General features: G+C 47.5%; 1 protein-coding gene across 4 annotated transcripts in view; it reads left to right on the top strand.

Annotated features, from left to right (window-relative positions):
* The window catches only part of LOC123761195 (mediator of RNA polymerase II transcription subunit 15-like), a 134,866-nt gene extending 118,795 nt beyond the window's left edge, over window positions 1-16,071 (top strand). For all 4 annotated transcript variants that reach the window (XM_069320222.1, XM_069320220.1, XM_069320219.1 and 1 more), the window contains exon 5: window positions 14,938-16,071. In XM_069320222.1, coding sequence (XP_069176323.1) covers window positions 14,938-14,999 — 62 coding nt within the window. In that variant the 3' untranslated portion in view covers window positions 15,000-16,071. The remainder of the gene's footprint in view (window positions 1-14,937) is intronic.
* The last annotated feature ends 1,917 nt before the right edge of the window (window positions 16,072-17,988 follow it).

Below are 17,988 nucleotides of genomic sequence, written 5' to 3'. Positions count from 1 at the left end.
TGGTTGAGAGAGGTACAGTCTTTAACATGGTTGGGAAGGTCATTCCACATTCTGGGTCCCTTGATTTGTAGAGCATTTCTAGTTTGATTAAGTCGTCCTCTAGGAATATCAAAACTGTATTTCTGGTGTGGTGCTCATGGGTTCTGTTACAACCTTCAATGAAGCTTTTGAGGTCAGGATTGGCATTACAGTTCAGCGTTTTATATATGTATAATACACAAGAGAGAATGTGCAGTGACTTAATATCTAACATATTCAGAGATTTGAGTAAGGGTACCGAGTGATGTCTGGGGCCAGAGTTGGATATTGTCCTAATAGCAGCTTTGTGTTGGGTAATTAGAGGACGTAAATGATTTAGGGTAGTAGAACCCCAAGCACAAATACCATAGTTGAGGTATGGATAGATGAGGGAGTAATAGAGAGTAACCAGGGCAGGGCTGGGTACATAATATCTGATCTTAAAAAGAATGCCAACAGTTTTTGAAACTTTTTTGATATACAGTGGTACCTCGCATAACGAATTTAATCCGTTCCATGTTCGTCATGTGAAACGGACGTCATACAAAACGAGTGTCCCCCATATAACCAGTGTGATGCACTGTGTTTATTGTGAAATTTCCCCAGTGTGCATGACATCAAATGTTCCCCAAAATATAATTTTTCTTTGCAAAATGATAAATTACCATCCCTGAACATGTCTATGTAAAAATAATTACCAAATTCCACTTACTTTGGCTGTGAGGGCGTGGACAAGGTGCGCTGTGACGTCATCAGGGGCTGGTCGCCCGTGTGTGAAGCTCCCAGACACGGTCGCGCGGGCCATTCAAGCACCGCGTGTTGCCACAAATATATTTTCAAATATTTTTTCTATGCATTTCCAATGCGGTTTTATTTGTTTCTTTTATCGTATATGATGCATATTTGTGACCTTTACAATATGTATACAGTAGAATGTTCATAATTTTCCATGAAACTGTGATACATGTGTCAGTAATGTGTCCACATTAAATGTTTATTGTCACAATATTACGTGGTAAAAATTCACTAAAATTACAATATGTACAGTTTCACATACTATTTACACAGTAACACACTGTATTACACACTCAGTACTTTGGAGGTGCGTAATAGTCAATGAAGTAGTCCATGGTACCCAGCGCGACTTTGCTCTCCTTGCACCAGCTACAGATAGATTTTCGTTTCCTGTTTCATCGTTCTGTGTGCTTGCAAATAACACACTCGCGTGCACCCTTGGCTTTAGTACTTGTAGGTGGTATGTAGCCAAGCTTGTAAAGCATAAAGTAGTATTGAAACGATTATAGGAAAAGCTCAATTTGTAAGGTAGTCTTGAAAAGATCGCTTTGTAAGGTCCCACACAGGAAGAGATTCAGCTAGCCTCAGAGTGTCCATCAGTCAGGAAGAGATTCAGCTAGCCTCAAAGAGTGTCCATCAGTCAGGAAGAGATTCAGGTATTCTTGAAAATATCAATGAACACCACCACCATGGAAGCCGCTAACACTGTTCATCTATGCTACTTGTATCAGATGCATCATCACTGAACGCAGAAAACGATTCATCTATGTATCATCTACATACATTAGAGATGGCAAGGGTGGGGCTCAGAGCTACACCTGGATACACTCGCTGTATCATCCTCATAGGTGCTGTATCACTGGCATCTGACCGTTGTGTTAAGCCCTTATTGCGCCTAGCTTCACCAATGTTATGACCCTTATGTTCTTCAAACAATAGGGTCTGAATTGCACCGACTGAGCACAGTCTTTCTACACCGTGTGGGACAGGTGTTTGAGAGCCAGAGGCACGTGTGCCACAAATGGTTGCTCACGCACTACTAACCCAGCCAGCAGCCCTTGTTTTTCATATTCGTTATAGCAAAAGGTTCGTTCAGTGTTTGTTGGGTAGGCTGCTCCATTATGACAATCTCTCTTTGTTTCAAATGTGTTCCATTTGTTTTGTATTTGTCACTTACGTCTCAATAATGGAGCAGCCTACCCGACAAACACTGAACGAACCTTTATGACATTTGTCCATTTTTTCAAATTGTTTCAACAGTTCTTTTTTTTTTTTTTTTTTTTTTTTAAGAAACATGGAGCAGCCTACCTGCCGACCACCAAACGAACCTTTTGCTATGAGACAAATGAAAAATAAATATTGAACACATTTGAAGAAAGGAAAATGTCATAATGGTTTACTCAGTGTATGTAAGGTAGGCTGCTCCATTATTGAGACGTAAATGACAAATAAAAAACAAATGGAACACATTTGAAACAAAGAAAGATTGTTATAATGGAGCAGCCTACCTGCCGAACACCGAACGAACCTTTTTGACATTTGTTATATATCAGACATTTCATTTCTTTTTTCCTACAAAAACGTCAATGCTTTGCAACATCTCAGCAGTCACCCCTTTATATCCCAGCATCATTAGCATCTTTAAACAAGAACAACATAATTTATGTGCATCGTCGGAGGCGTCTAAGAATGAGCAAGAAACAGCGCGACCCCACCATGTGGTGTTGACGTTACTCAAACCAGCGTTCGTCATACGGGACGATTTGATGCCGATCAGGCCGTTCGTTACCCAAAATATTCGTCTTTTGGGGCAATCGTTATGCGAGGTACCACTGTATTTAGAATGTGTCCCTGGAAATTCAGCTTGTGATCGATGAGAACGCCAAGGAATTTGCCATCTAATTTGTTACAAATTTGGGTATTGTTTATTTTGAGATTTATCTGATTAGAGGATTTATTGCCAAACAGAATATAAAACGTTTTGTCAATGTTAAGGGTGAGTTTGTTGGCAGTTAGCCAAAGATGGACTTTCTCTAGCTCAGTATTTACTGTGGCATTTAGAGCAAGGGGGTCAGGACTGGAGTAAATGAAGGTTGTGTCGTCAGCAAATAGAATTGGTTTGAGGTGTTGGGAGGCATTTGGAAGGTCATTAATGTAGATGAGAAAGAGGAGAGGGCCAAGTATGCTGCCCTGAGGAACACCAATGTTGATGGGTAGGGTGGGAGAAATTGTATTATTCACAGAAACATACTGGAGCCTGTCAGTAAGATAAGATTTGAGGTATTGCAGGGAGTGTCCTCTGACTCCATAATGATGTAATTTAAGAAGGTTTTGGTGGTTGACAGTGTCAAAAGCCTTACGCAGGTCCACAAATAACCCAACAGGAAACTCCTTTTTATCAAGAGCTGCGTGAATTAAGTTAATCATACTAATAAGTGCATCGTTAGTGCTTTTTTTGGGTCTGAAGCCATATTGACAAGAGCTAAGTATATTGTGTTTGGCTAGAAAAGAGTAAAGCTGCTTGTAGATTAGTTTTTCGAATATTTTTGACAAGTTAGGCAGGATTGATATAGGTCTGTAGTTGTTAACATCTGTGAGATCACCACATTTGTGGACAGGGGTTACTCTTGCCTTTTTTAGAATGTCTGGAAAGGTTTGGAGTTCAAGTGACTTGTTGAAGAGCAATGCAATAGCAGGGGCTAAAGATCTGGAGGCTTTTTTGTAAATTAAAGTTGGTATCTCCTCGAGGGCACTGGACTTGGTTTTAAGGGAAAGGATTATCTCATTGACATCAGTGGAACTAGTAGGCTTTAGGTACAGAGACTGTGGATAGTTACCTGTAAGATAGTCCTTAACATCAGTACAGGAAGATGGAATATCATTTGCAAGGGATGACCCAATTGAAGAGAAGAACCTATTGAACTCAATAGCAGAATCAGAGGCTGAAAGCTGACCAACGTTATTGGAAAGGAGAGTTGGTTTGTTATTTAAAATCTTCTTTGATCCCAATATTTGTGAAATTGTGCTCCAAGTTTTTTTAATGTTGCTCTTTATTTGGGTAAATTTATCTTCATAGTATTTAGTTTTGGCTCGTCTAATTATTTTAGATAGCAATGACGAGTAATTCTTTGAGAATTCTTTGGAGACTGTTCCTAGCCTATACTTCTTCTCAAGGTCGTGTTTTTTGTTAATGGATTTAAGTATTCCCTTCGTAAGCCAAGGATTGTTAAGCCTTTTGCTTGTGACTTGTTTTGTAAGCATAGGACAGTGGGTGTTATAAAGGCTAAGAGTTGTTTGTAGAAAAGATTGCACTGCTAGGTTGATGTCCCCTATGTTACCTAACTCGGACTCCCAGTTGACATTATCAGCAGCAGTTATAAAATTGTTTATAGCAGTTTCATTGTGCAGCCTAAAGCTTAACTCCCTTGTCTCTAGAGGTGGTTTGCTAATGTTAGTTAAGAGAAATGTGGGGTAATGGTCTGTAGTGCTATCGGTGATTATACCTGAAGTAAGCGGAGAGGTTATGTTGGTCCAGATGTGATCTAGAGTCGTAGCAGTACTATCAGTGATTCTAGTTGGTCTAGTGATTAAGGGTATGAGGAAGCAGGAATTCATACAGTTGAGGAAGCTAACAGCAGTAGGGTGTTCAGGCTCGCAGAGGTCAATATTAAAGTCCCCTGCGATAATTAGATGGTTTTTGTTCAGTCTGTTATCTAGTATTAGATTTCTAAGGTTTGAGTTGAATTCAGACACATCAGTGTTAGGAATTCTATAGACTGCACCCACAGACAGGACAGACTCGGCACCCTTGACTCTGAAACTGGCGAAGATATACTCCCCACAGAAGTCTCTAGTTCTAATTATTTTTAAGCATGTTAGTTCTTGGTGGTAGTAAAGAGCAGTACCACCACCTCTCTGCATTTGACGACAGTTGTGAATTGCCGAGTAGTTAGGCATGTTAAAGAGTTGAGTAGTATCCTCTTTCAACCACGTTTCAGTAAGTATAATAAAAGAGAATTTGTTGTCAATAGTTTCAATCAAGGCACTAACATCATCGAAGTGTTTACCTAGGGATCTAACGTTCAAGTTGATTACAGAGATATTGTGATTATCTGTTAATACATTGTTTACATCATGTGCTGTAAAATATCTGCAATTTTGATCAATGAAGTGATGATTGTCATAGATAGTGGATAAGAGGTTTAGTTCTGGGTCTATACTTGTCTGCATAAAAAGGCTGTTTGCAGGAAAACAAGGCAAGAATGGCAAATTACAAAATAGAAAACAAAGAAAAAAGTAGATTAAAAATTCTAAAGTAAAATAAACTTAATGGTGTTTTTAAGTAAAAAGAAAAAAAACTTAATGGGAACTAGGAATGTAAAAAATTAACTAGAATAATTAATAACAATAGATGACCAAAAAAGTAAAAAAACAATTAAGAAATCTATAAGATGAAAAGCTTGCTTACTATACTATTATAAGTTCACTATAGTTGAATACTAAAGTTACACTAAAACAAACTGAGGTAGTTTAAATAGAGATACACTCAGGAACACTGGATAATGAAGTTAATACTAGAGGACACAGGCAAAGCCAGTGTACTATGGAACATGGGAGTAAAAAGAAAAAAAGACAATAATAAAGATGACAATATTATTCTTTTTTTTTTCTTTTTTTTTTTAACTAAAGTTAAAACCTTTTGAGGGGAAAGGCAGAGCTAAAGTACACAAAGGTAGTTAAATGAGATTATAATTTGAATTCAGGCTATACAGCAGCTATCCCACAGTCACTGAGGAAAGAATTAAGGTGAGCTTCTGTGGTTATTGAATAGGTTTTTCCAGTGTCAGTCCTCCTAGCTATAATTTTAGCATCTCGCACAAAACAGTATTTAATTGTAGGGGAATTTTTGCAGAAGCCACGCAGTTTAAAAAAGATATTTTGCCTGCACCTGGTCAGACATTCATTCACATAAACAGTGGATTTACTAGCGACCGCAGATGAGATAAGATCAGACTTGCGGGAGCAGCTATCTAATTTTAAACGAATTCGCCTGTTATTAGTACCAGATGATTTGGTACCCACTCTATAAGCTGCTTTGATGTCATTTTTTTGGATCGAATACCTTAACTTATCCTGCAATACTTTGATCACGATGGCAGCACAGTCTTCACCATCAGTTTCTTGGGAAAAATCACGTGAAGAGATAATTACAGACTCAAGTAGTTTATGTTGGTCTGTCTCGTCTTGGGTAACAGTGTGTTGTTGTTGTAGGTTGTTCAGATGGTTCTCAAACTGTTGCAATATTTCTTCCTGTTTTTTAGTGGTTGCCTCTGGATTAAAGTTAGTAACTGTGTTCTTGAGAAGGTTTAATTCTTGTTCGAGGTTGACGACTTTGGTAGATAGATCTTGATTGTTCTTGAGTAAGTCTACAACTTCATTCTGCAAAGATAATAATGAGCCTTGCAGGTTCATTATTAAGGCCGACTGCTCTTTGATTACTGTCATTTGATCTTCATGTACTTGAGTTAATAACTTGAGCCAAGGGTTATCAACAAGGCGCTTGAAGTCAGAACAAGGGGCAGCAGCTCGTTTAAGTTGGTCCATATGGCTACCTAATAATTGCATGGCCCGTGTCAGAGACGGCGCTGCGCCCAGCTGAGATTGTTTGTAATTGTTGACGGGGGGGAGAGTCGGTACCCCCCACGGCGGCCACCAAGGGGGAGATAGCTGAACTAATCATGTTGTTAGCCTGGCTAGTAGGGTTATTCTTGTTAGGTGTGCTATCTTTCTTAAGGGTCTTACCGGTCTTACTTTGCATGATAGCAGGATAAATGTAGGCAGGAACAAATAGGGAAGCCTCGTTGATAGGCAGCTGTGAACGTCAGGTACAGCTTCTTAGCTCCAGGGAGCAACACTAGTGAGGTTGAAATGAGAGAATTACGGGTTGGTCTTGTTGGTTTTTTCAATCACATTTGGGTCACTGTGTACTTAGCTGCCTTCGGGTGATGCTACATCATTTGTTGGTAGCCGAGAGCTCAAGGATCAGCTGATAAAAGAGGAGGGAGGGCAGGGCCGCCAGGTGTTGTTGACGTTCGTTCGTATACTTGTTCATGCTATTATGTAGCGATGATATTATTACAGAAGATCCCTGACTGTGATAAAACTGACCAGGGTTCTGATAATAGCAGGATTGTGGTGATATTTAGTGCTGTGCGCCATGGAGGGAGGAGTAATGCTGTGGGAGGGAGGGTGGTGGCGATGTCTTCTGACTGTGAGTGGCCACCTTTTATTGAATGCACTCAGCATACCAGCTTAGTGGTTCGCTATGGTGAACACAAATGTAGATACTTATATATAACGTGTGTATAGAGGGTATAAACAGCAAGAGAAGGTTTGGAGCCGCCATTTTGGTGAGGGCGGTGGCATCGTCTGCACGACGCCACCGTGCAGACTACGGTGTTGTTTACTGGTTACCACGATGGTCTTTGGGCACCATATCAGTTTATTTGTACAAGTATGGTGAATAAAACAGGTAGATATTTATATATAATGTGTGTATATAGTGTAATAACACCACACAGTATTGTTGGAGGAGAAATATTAGTGCATCTGGCCTTGAGGGCGGCAGGCATCAGCTGACTGTGTGAGGTCCTACGTCTTTGTGCCTTTACTCACCATACAAGCTTAGATGTACAGTTATGGTGAACAAAACATGTAGATACTTATATATAACGTCTGTATATAGTGAATTATAGAAAAAACAGTATTGTGGGAGGAGATTGTGGGTGAGTCAGATGACTGGAGGGAGGGCGGGAGTGGCTGGCTGGTACACTGCGGTCACTCCTCGTTACTTTTTGACTCATAATAGCTACTTAGTGGTTCGTTATAGTGAACAAAACATGCAAATACTTATATATAACCTGTGCTTATAGTGTAATAACCGACAAAGTATTTGTTCACTGATTGATGAACATAATTGAATCAACAATATGCACACCATATTTTTGAGTACAGTGATGATTCACTCAGTTTATTATATAAATATATCAAACTACACACTATTGAATAATATTACAGCAAAAAACCAGCGTTGAATGTAATGAAACGCCATTTTCTGGGTGAGACCCGGAGGCTCCCCGGAGCTTTACCGGCTGATATGCTAATGTCAGACTTTGGCATCAGTCATGTGTATGGAGTTCTAGGGCCTACCGGGGACCACGAGCCAGAACCTGGCCCCCTCAGAGAGGCAAGGGGAGCAATGGCCTATAGAAACCCCCGTGTGGTTGGAAGCATTCTATGTCTGCCATCGACCGGGTCAAGCACCCAGAAAGGTAAGCATTCCAAAACAAACCCCTATTCTGGTGAAAATTGCTACCTAAGCCGAACTAGTGAATAGAACTCTTCAACAGAAAACACGGAAACTAGTATGACGTCATACGTCACCGCGCCGCTGTCTGCGCAGCTCCCCCCTCCCCGGGAGGGGGAAGGGGGAGCCCCAGACCTCCCACGCCGGCTATCCACCCATCAGTTCTGAGGCTGGATGTCAAAACACGCGAAAAACGCCGACCGGAGGGAGGGAGGGTTGCCGGGGAGCCTCCGGGTCTCACCCAGAAAATGGCGTTTCATTACATTCAACGCTGGTTTTCTGGGGGGAGCCCCGTCGGCTCCCCGGAGCTAACTACCCACAGAGGAAGGTCAAAGGGACAAAACCGGGAGGCGGACACCACGCACCCCCCAAGGAGGCGAGACAACCGGCAGCAAACGCCAACCCAAGGCGCCACAGCCCCGAAAATCCCGGGAACAACACGAGAACCACGAGCAGCAAGGCCCCTGCACGAACACCAAAAATCCATGCCCGAAAGACTGCAAGGCCACGTCGCCCAGACGGCAGCGAGAGCAGCGAAGCCACGAACGCCACAGGCATGAGGGAAGAACACAGGCAGCTTAGCCGCAAGAACACGGCTGACCACCAGGGACACCATCACCCGCGAACCGGGAAGAACAGAACCGGATCAACGCAAAACGCGCTCCGGACCCAAACGCCGTGGCACGCAAACAACAGCAGAGGGCCGCCACTGAACACAAAAACGACACACCCCCGGCCCGACCAACGAAGCACCAACAAACCCTGGACCCCTCCAGAATGCAGCAGCCCCACCCCGCGCCAGAAAAGATGGAGACTGCTGCCATCAAACAACCAAAACGCTAAAACCGAAGGAGCAAGAAAACACAGCGAACCGACCCCCAGAGGCAAAGGCCCAAAGGAAAGAGCCGACGAAAAAAAACACCGGAACCGAAGGGGCACTACCAACCGAGGAGAAGACAGAGCACGCTGACCAGAGACCAGGATGGTGCAAGCGGCGCACGAACAGGCCGGAGGTGAAATGACGCACAAGACAGCTGACTAACGGTGCAGAAGCAACACCAAGACCGAAAGCAAGCTGAAGCGGCTCCGCCTGCGCCGCACGAAAAGAGGCGACAGTATGTGGCAAGACGACGGCCCCCAACCCCCACTAGAAAACCAAGCCGAGAGTAAACCAAGCCAACAAGAAGGACCCACCGAAGAAGGGACAGGAAAAGGAAGGACCGCCAAAATACCCCATACTGCCGCCAAGAAAGCACGCAGGTGGGACACCTACCACGAAGCCACCCGACCACCAACCGGAGGCGAGACCACGAGGCAGAACATAAGCAGCCCCGACAAGGCCCCCCCGAGCCCAGGAAAAAGGCGGAGCCGCGAGAAGATCTCGGGCGCGACCACCGAAACCCAGGCGGCACAAGGAGATGGAACGTCTGCCGAACAGAAAAACTCCGAAGCATGCAAGCCCGCCAGGAGTTCAGAAACGACGGGTCCGACGCGAGACATCGCAAGAACCCCCCCAAAAAAAGTAAAACAACAACAACCGGCAGGGCAAGCTAGGAAAACCAAAGAAGGCGGAAGGGTCGCCGCCAGAACAGGACCCGAACCAAGGGGCACGAACAACTGCAACAGACCGAGACAAAGAAGCACATCACAGGACACAGGCTGACCAACGCCTAAGAACACACGCAGAACATTCCTGCTGCAGAAGAGGCAGGAAGAAAGAGCAGAAGCACAAAAAAAAAACAAAAAAAAACAGGAGAACAACCAGGGGTGGACAATCAGGCAGGGACAAAAACCCCACGCAATCCCCAGGCACAAAACGGCAGCAAAGCGCCACTCCACAACCGGACACAGGAACAAGGACACGCCACCGTGAAACACGGTACCAATGCTCACGTGCAGCAGCAGCAGCAACAGGCACCACTGCAACATGCAACATGTAAATAGCAACTCCCCTCTGCAAAGGCAGAGAACGGAGCAGGCAGACCCCAGACAGGGCCAACGGAGACACGACAAAACCCTGCAGGCCCAGAAACCTGCACCAGGCGACCGACGGCGGAGAAACCCCGCTCAATACCTGCTGGATGAGGTACTGGGAGCTCTTCTACACCTCAAGCCCGGCCCAAGGTCAGGCCAGACCGGCCAGAGGATGGCCCACCAGGCAGCTGCTAGGAGCAGTCCACCGGCCCACATACCCCCACAACCAGGACGGGCCGGAACTGCCATACGAAAACAGGCCAGTGCGCCCTGGAAGTCCACGGACGAACCAGCAAGAAGGCTTATGCTCGCAAGTAGGTCGTGTAACAAGCACAGACCACTGATGGTAATACAGTGTTCCCCAAAAGTGCCAATAGCACCACTGCACTCCACTGGTACTATCCCGCAAGTTCTACCAGATAGGCGGGACCCAAGAGCCAGAGCTCAAATCCTGCAAGCACAGCCAGGAGCCTCACCAGGTGAGTACAGAACCAACCCTACAACCCCCACACCTCACAACAGTAAAAAAGGAGGGTCCCCTGAACGACTCCAGCATGGGTTGGACATGCACATGAGGGGGACAGGAAGGGGTGATAAAGGGACAGTCACTGGTGTGCGAACGGTCTCAGTCGTACAAAATTATACCTAAATAAAGACAGGTATATGAACACCGCCGCATCCAGCGCCCGGCCAAAAGACGCCAGACCGCAGAAACTCACCTGGCGAATGGTGGCTCGAACTTGACACGACTCAACCGTGCCCAGAAGAACTCGGGAGCACCGCTAGGTGAAGACGCCAGAGCCGGACCCGCAGGAGAACAGGGAGAGGCGAAGGAGGCGGTCCACACCCATGACACAGAAAACCGCGGTGTCCTCCCCACAACTGGGAACCAGGACACCCCTGGCGCAAAGGGGCACATACCGCAGCCAGGGAGAAGAACGAGAGGCGAAGCACTGTAGCAAAAAAGGGCGCAAAACCCCAGCACTGAACCATCGCCCAGACCAAAACAAACTCCACGGCGCATGCGCATAACACGCTGGCCGAACCGCACACCCTCCCTGCGGGAAGGCGCCAGCCAGGACTATTGCACGAGAAAAAGAGCCAAAAGAGGAAGCAGGAACAATAAAACCGGCCAAAGAAGCAAAGAGCCCAAAAAAAAAAGGGAACCCAAACGGGCGACAAGTAGCCCAAACGGGCGACAAGTAGCCCAAACGGCCGACAAGTAGCCCAACCGGGCGACAAGTAGCCCAACCGGGCGACAAGTAGCCCAACAGGGCGACAAGTAGCCCAACAGGGCGACAAGTACTAGGAGCCGACAGACGTTCCAATAATGCGGGAAGTAGCGAAAAACCTTCCCGTACCCTCGAGAACACAGAAGCCAACACTAGTCCCGAAGGCACACGAAGGCGCAGGCGCACCCGAGATCAAAAGTCACGCAGAACCCCATCGAACGGGGAAACATGACAAAAACACCGTCTCAAAAAGCGGGGGAGGAAACATCCACCCACAGGATGGAACCAACCGACTCAAAGGCCAAGGAACCGAGCCCGGGGAGGGGCCGACGTCCAACAGCACGTACGGTGAGTGGGGAGGAAAGACCCCACTCCGCGTAACCACAAGCCCCGCCGAGAGGGGGATAAAACCCCCCACGGGGTCTAACGGGGCCAAGGCCCCCCCAAGTCAGCCCCTCCCCAGCCCCGGGAACCTACACGACAGGCCCCGGGGCCGAGCCGTTCCCCCAAAGCCCCGGCCGTACCAGAAAACCGGGGCAGCCGTGAAAACACTAAGGAAGGGAGCCCACTGGCAGACTCATACAACACGGCTGGAGGAACAGGCCCAAATGCCCCCGTCACTACCCCGGAAGGGGAATTCCCCGAGACTGCCCGAGTCTCAACACCACCAAACACCCCGCCCTGAACCTACAGACGGTAAGGAACCGGATACAGGCAGGAAGGGTGAACCAGGGGAAAGACAAGGGGGCGTGGAGGGAACCGAAGCAACCAACACCCCCAAGTCCCAAAACGAAATACAACGGGGCAGCCCCGGGGCTCCCGGGGAGGAAACCACGAGAACGTTGCCACCACCAAGGCTCAAGTGCAACGCCCCTGCTGCCCGCACCCGCTTTGTTAGCACAACTGGGTAACCGAGCCACAACGAGCAACCAAACTCGCAGGACACCGGGTCGAAGGTGTCACCGACCCCACAGGCAGCAGACGGAGGCAAAACAGAGAGTCACCCAGAGACAAAAGGTGAGAGCAACCCTCAAACTCGCTGGAAGCGAGGGGGGGGCTCTGGGGTCACATCCATCGGACCCGCGCGCCCCCAGAGGTTTCCCAGGGTCCCGAGCGTTTACTTTAAGAGGACTCGCGCTCAGGTAATCCCAGGCAGGGTACTGCTAACCGGCACCCAAGCTACCAAACAACTTTCTAAGAGCTGAACCCCCGGGACGTGTACACTCACGGGGACCTAGCAGGGGGTACCACCAGAAATACTCAGAACACAAGGGACACAAGGGGCAAGAACGAAGGCAGACCCCCCCACCAGGTATATAAACAAAAGAAAAAGAAAACCCCGCAAGAGGACAGCGTACCCAAGCGGAACAGAGCCGGCCGCTATGATTGGTAAAGACAAGCTGCACAGTACCCCGCGCCCCACCAGTGCAAACACTGCCCCTTACTCTAAGGCGAACAAGGGAGACAGAACACCCGAGCACACAAAGAGCGGCCGAAAACCAAGCGGTAAACGGCCAAGCAGGGGCAGGACCCAAGGAACTTGTGGAAGGTGGCCCCAAGCCCCAAGGGCAGTACTTACAGGGCACCTAGGGAAGGGAACCCTAGGCGCATGCAGCCCGAGTACTGAAAAATCACACCCGGCTCACGCACCACCTAGAAAACAGACACCACACTCTAGGTACAGTGCTGAAACAACCACTGGAGCCGGAGCACATAACCATTGCCTATAGCATCAGCCGAAGAACTGATGGGTGGATAGCCGGCGTGGGAGGTCTGGGGCTCCCCCTTCCCCCTCCCGGGGAGGGGGGAGCTGCGCAGACAGCGGCGCGGTGACGTATGACGTCATACTAGTTTCCGTGTTTTCTGTTGAAGAGTTCTATTCACTAGTTCGGCTTAGGTAGCAATTTTCACCAGAATAGGGGTTTGTTTTGGAATGCTTACCTTTCTGGGTGCTTGACCCGGTCGATGGCAGACATAGAATGCTTCCAACCACACGGGGGTTTCTATAGGCCATTGCTCCCCTTGCCTCTCTGAGGGGGCCAGGTTCTGGCTCGTGGTCCCCGGTAGGCCCTAGAACTCCATACACATGACTGATGCCAAAGTCTGACATTAGCATATCAGCCGGTAAAGCTCCGGGGAGCCGACGGGGCTCCCCCCAGAAAAACTATGAAAAATCAATCAGAGACATTGAAATAATTAGGTAATTATCTCTTTGGCAACTCCGGCCTGACAGCTGGCGAGCAACAGACCGCCTGGGACGCACGCTGAGTCAGCGCCTATAATTTGCCAGACTTCCCCGCCCTATAGTGGGCAATATATGCCACTTACGATTTTTTTATTATTTTTCCCGTAATCAGTGAACGCAAATGAACAGGTTAGGAAGAAAAAATAATTATATTTTTTTTTCAAAATGACATGCGCCTGTGGGGATGACAGGATATTAAACCCCGAGCATGTTAAGGGTTAAGGCTTAAAAGCAATTCTGAAGTTAGAAAGCGTGGCATAGGCTCCTCGCACAATATTCTTTATGTGGTCCTCAGGTGATAGCTTTCTATCTAGAACCACCCCTAGATCTCTTTCTTTATTAGAATTGGTGCGGGTGCTGTAGGTTATCGCCAGTTATCCAGAGATTTGCAAATTTACCCAATTGTTTTCACCTGACTATTACGAGTATTGACTGCAAAAGTGTTCCACCGCCTATACATAGGGCTGAAACTTATTACCAAACAAGAATGAAAAAAAAAATCACCTTTACCATATGAGCATGCTGACAATGAATTTTAGTTTGTGTGGAATCAATGAGTTGTTTTAAACAAAATGATGTCTTGATTATATGGATCTTGTGGTTATGGGCCCACTTGGTACCAAGGCATTTCTATTACATTAAGGCATTTGCCATTTTGTTATTTTTATACTACAATTTTGGGGGTTTTATTAATGCAAATGATAGAACACATATTTGTGCATCACTTGAATTTATGTTTATCTACACCACACATACAAATACGAATTATGCAGCTTTCTTTCATGTGTCCAAACATCTGTTATCTTGAGATGGTTTCGGGGCTTAGCATCTCCACGGCCTGGTCCTCGACCAGGCCTCCTTTTTGTTACACATCCCTAGGAAGCAGCCCATAGCAGCTGTCTAACTCCCACGTACCTATTTACTGCTAGGTAACAGGGGCATCAGGGTGAAAGAAATTCTGCCCATTTGTTTCCGCCTCCACCGGGAATCGAACCCGGAACCTCAGGACTACAAATCTGAAGCGCTGTCCACTCAGCTGTTGGCCCCATTTACAGTTCATTGAAGTATAACTGGATCATAACCATTTTGTTGCACCTGGATTTCCATTGAAATAAGTTCTATTCAAGTAGATGCCACTGTACATTGCACACATATCAGCAGAGTTTAACAAATTATAAAGGTACTGTATTAAGCTCAGTATTATACTTAATAATAGTGCTTTCTTTGGTTACCACATTAAGTGGTAAATTTTTCTTGCTCATTGTAAATAAATGTAATATTAAAAGACTTTTGGCTATATTTTTCAGTGCCAAAACAAGAAGATACAGATAGCAGTGAAGAGGAAATGGCCCAACAAAAGTCTCATTAGCTTGTCAATCACATGATTGACTGCTGTGAAACACAGATAAATAATTAAGGATAAACCATCCACCAGCACCAGAAGATCTGAAGAGTGACTGTTTACAAAAATCATCCTATTATCATATTTGGAAATGTAATTTTTGCTCCTACTAAGCCAAATTATTATTTCTCTTTTCTTTTATTGAAAGGTGCATATTGATACTGAGAATCTTGAGGATTCTCAGCAATAATAGAGGCATTATCTAGCAGGTGCCAATAGCTTCAATGAATAGTTTCGATCAGGAACTATATTTATACTATTACAGGTATTAGTAATGTTTGATGGTAAATTATATCTCCTACAATATAACTACAGAGCTATGAAAACATTTTGAAAATATAAGCTTAATATTTTTAATTGTAATTTTTTTTTTTTTTTTTTGGTAGAAAGCTGTCAAAATACCGAGTTTATTAGGAAACTTGAGAAACGCATATAAAATAAGTAGTTTTCTGGGGGAGCCCTGTCGGCTCCCCGGAGCTATCCCAGGCTGATATGCTAATGTCAGACTTTGGCATCAGTCATGTATATGGAGTTCTTAGGCCTACCAGGAACCACGGCCAGAACCGGGCCCCCTCAAAGAGGCAAGGGGAGCAGTGGCCTATAGAAACCCCCCGTGTGGTTGGAAGCATTCTATGTCTGCCATCGACCGAGTCAGGCACCCAGAAAGGTAAGCATTCCAAAACAAACCCCTATTCTGGTGAAAATTGCTACTGAAATCCAAACTAGTGGATAGAACTCCCAAACAGAAAACGAGCAAACTAGTACGACGTCACACGTTGCCGCGCCGCTGTCTGCGCAGCTCCCTCCTTCCCCGGGAGGGTGAAGGGTGAGCCCCAGATCCCTCACGCTGGCTACCCACACCTCAGTTCTTGAGGCTGATGCTATAAGCAGGGGTTACTTGATCTCAAGACTTGGGCAGCTTCGGGGGATGCCTCTTCTGGGGGGGCGGTGGAGGCTTTCGAGTCTTGTCTTCCGGCTGAAGCTTCTGGGTCTGACCAGTGGGCCCCCTTCCTTCCGGCTTCTGCGGCTGCACCATCCTTGTCTTGTGGAGACAGTGCTTGGGGAGATGACTCAGCCCTGGGTCCTGCTGTGGGGGGCCCAAGGGACTGGGGAGGGGCTGACTTGGGGGGGCCTTGGGCCCCGCTGCACCCCGCCTGGGTTTTTATTCCCTCTGAGCGGGGCATACTGTTACTCTGCGTACGAGTTGGATTTAGGGTCGGCCCCTCCCCGGGTTTGGTTCCGTGTTCCCTGGGTGCGTCGCTTTCGTCTTTCCAGAGGTTTTCGGCTTATCACATCCAACCTGGTATGGTGCGGGTGGCCCTTGCAGCGTACCTCCTGCGTGACACGGATTATGCCTCGGAGATGGATCCCTTGGAATTCAGGTTTGGGTCTTCGTTCCCTTTCTGGCTCCGTTACGAGATTCCGGAGTCTTCCTGGCTAGCGGACTGCCCCTTGTTTGTTCTGGATTCCTGGCATTCCTTCTGTCGTTCCCGCACGCTGGAGTGGCGGGAAGCTTCCACAGTGGTTCAGGTTTTCCTGGGGGGCGATCTTGAGTACCTAAACGAGTGCTTGTTTGCCCCTGCCCTTCCACGTGATGTTGGCATTCTTCAGCTCCATGTGCAGGTTCTCTCCCTTTTGGCGGCGCTTGTTGCAGAGGACTTGCGCGCCCGGGACCTTTTGGCTTCGGCCTTGCGGTTCTTTTCCCTCCTGGGGCTGTCCTTGGATTGGCTCGTGGAGGATGTGAGGGTGCTTGGGTCCGTCCCAGCGTCCGGCGCCTTGTCCTCGGCGGCTTGTTCGTTGGTTGCCTTGTTGAAGCTTTTCGCACCGATTTTGAGGGATGCGGTTTCCCTGTTCTATGCTTTCTAGCTCGTGTGTCGGCAGGTGGTGCTGGGTTCCTCCGTGGAATCTGCTTGGGCTCTGGCTCTTAGGTTGTCGTCGCCTTTTTGTTCTCTTCTGTTTGAGGTGGCTGCTGTAGCGCAGTTTATCCAGGCTGCTTTGTCTGCTTGTCGTCCGGTGTCGGACTTGCTGGTCCTCCGGGGGTCCCGTGAAGGGGTCTTCCCAGAGGGGTTGTGTCAGGGATTTGGTTCTTTCCCAGCTCACCGGGTTCGGATTCTTGGTGAACTGGAGGAAGTCCCATCTGGTTCCCTCTCAGGTTCGGACTTGGTTGGGTCTCATTTGGGACTCTCGGACCGCTTCCTTATCTTTCCCTCCGGAGTCTCTCCTGCAGCTGCGGTCCCGCCTTTGTCTGTTTCTGGTGGGCCCTCGGGTCACCCGGCGGTTGCCCGAGGGGCTGTGCGGGAACCTGAACTCTGCGATGATGCTCTACCCGTCGGGTCGGTTTTGGGTCGGGTTTGGCTTCGTCGGCTGTTCTGGTTCCTTCGGGGTCGTCCCTTCCGCCTCTCTCTCAATCCCTGGGTTCGACCCCCTGGGGCCTTGCATTGGCTGCTATGTCGCCAACTTCCTCTTCGGGTTTTTCAGGGTTCAGTGCCTTGGAGCCTACCCGAGCCCTCACTTGATGTGTTCAGGACGCTTTGTCTCATGGCTGGGGTTTTGTGACCAGTGCTCACCAGGCCGGCTAGGGGCATTGGGGGTCCATCCTTCCGTCGAGCCCACAGCACAGTGTGGGAGTTTGCGGCAGTGTGGTCTGCACTTCAGAGCATTTGGGTCGCTCGCAGATCGACGATTCGGCTCCATTCAGACTGCTCTCCTGTGGTTCATTGCCTGAACCCCAGGAATTCGATGCGGTCCTTGGCTCTTTGGGGTTGGTCGCTTTGAGTGACTCCTCTCCTGAGTTCTCGGGGTTTGGCTCTCCTGGCGGTTCACGTGCGGGGAGTATCTAACATCTTGGCCGATGGCCTGTCTCACTTTGTTCCCCTCTCAACGGAGTGGACGGTCAACGACGCTTCCTTTCGTTGGCTTTGCCAGACGTTCGGGGATCCCAAGGTGGACCTCTTCG

This window comes from Procambarus clarkii, unplaced genomic scaffold (assembly GCF_040958095.1).
Source record: "Procambarus clarkii isolate CNS0578487 unplaced genomic scaffold, FALCON_Pclarkii_2.0 HiC_scaffold_107, whole genome shotgun sequence".
In the NCBI taxonomy this organism is placed as follows: Eukaryota; Metazoa; Arthropoda; class Malacostraca; order Decapoda; family Cambaridae; genus Procambarus; species Procambarus clarkii.
Note: the sequence above shows the minus strand (reverse complement) of the source record. Positions and strands in the feature narration are given on the sequence as shown.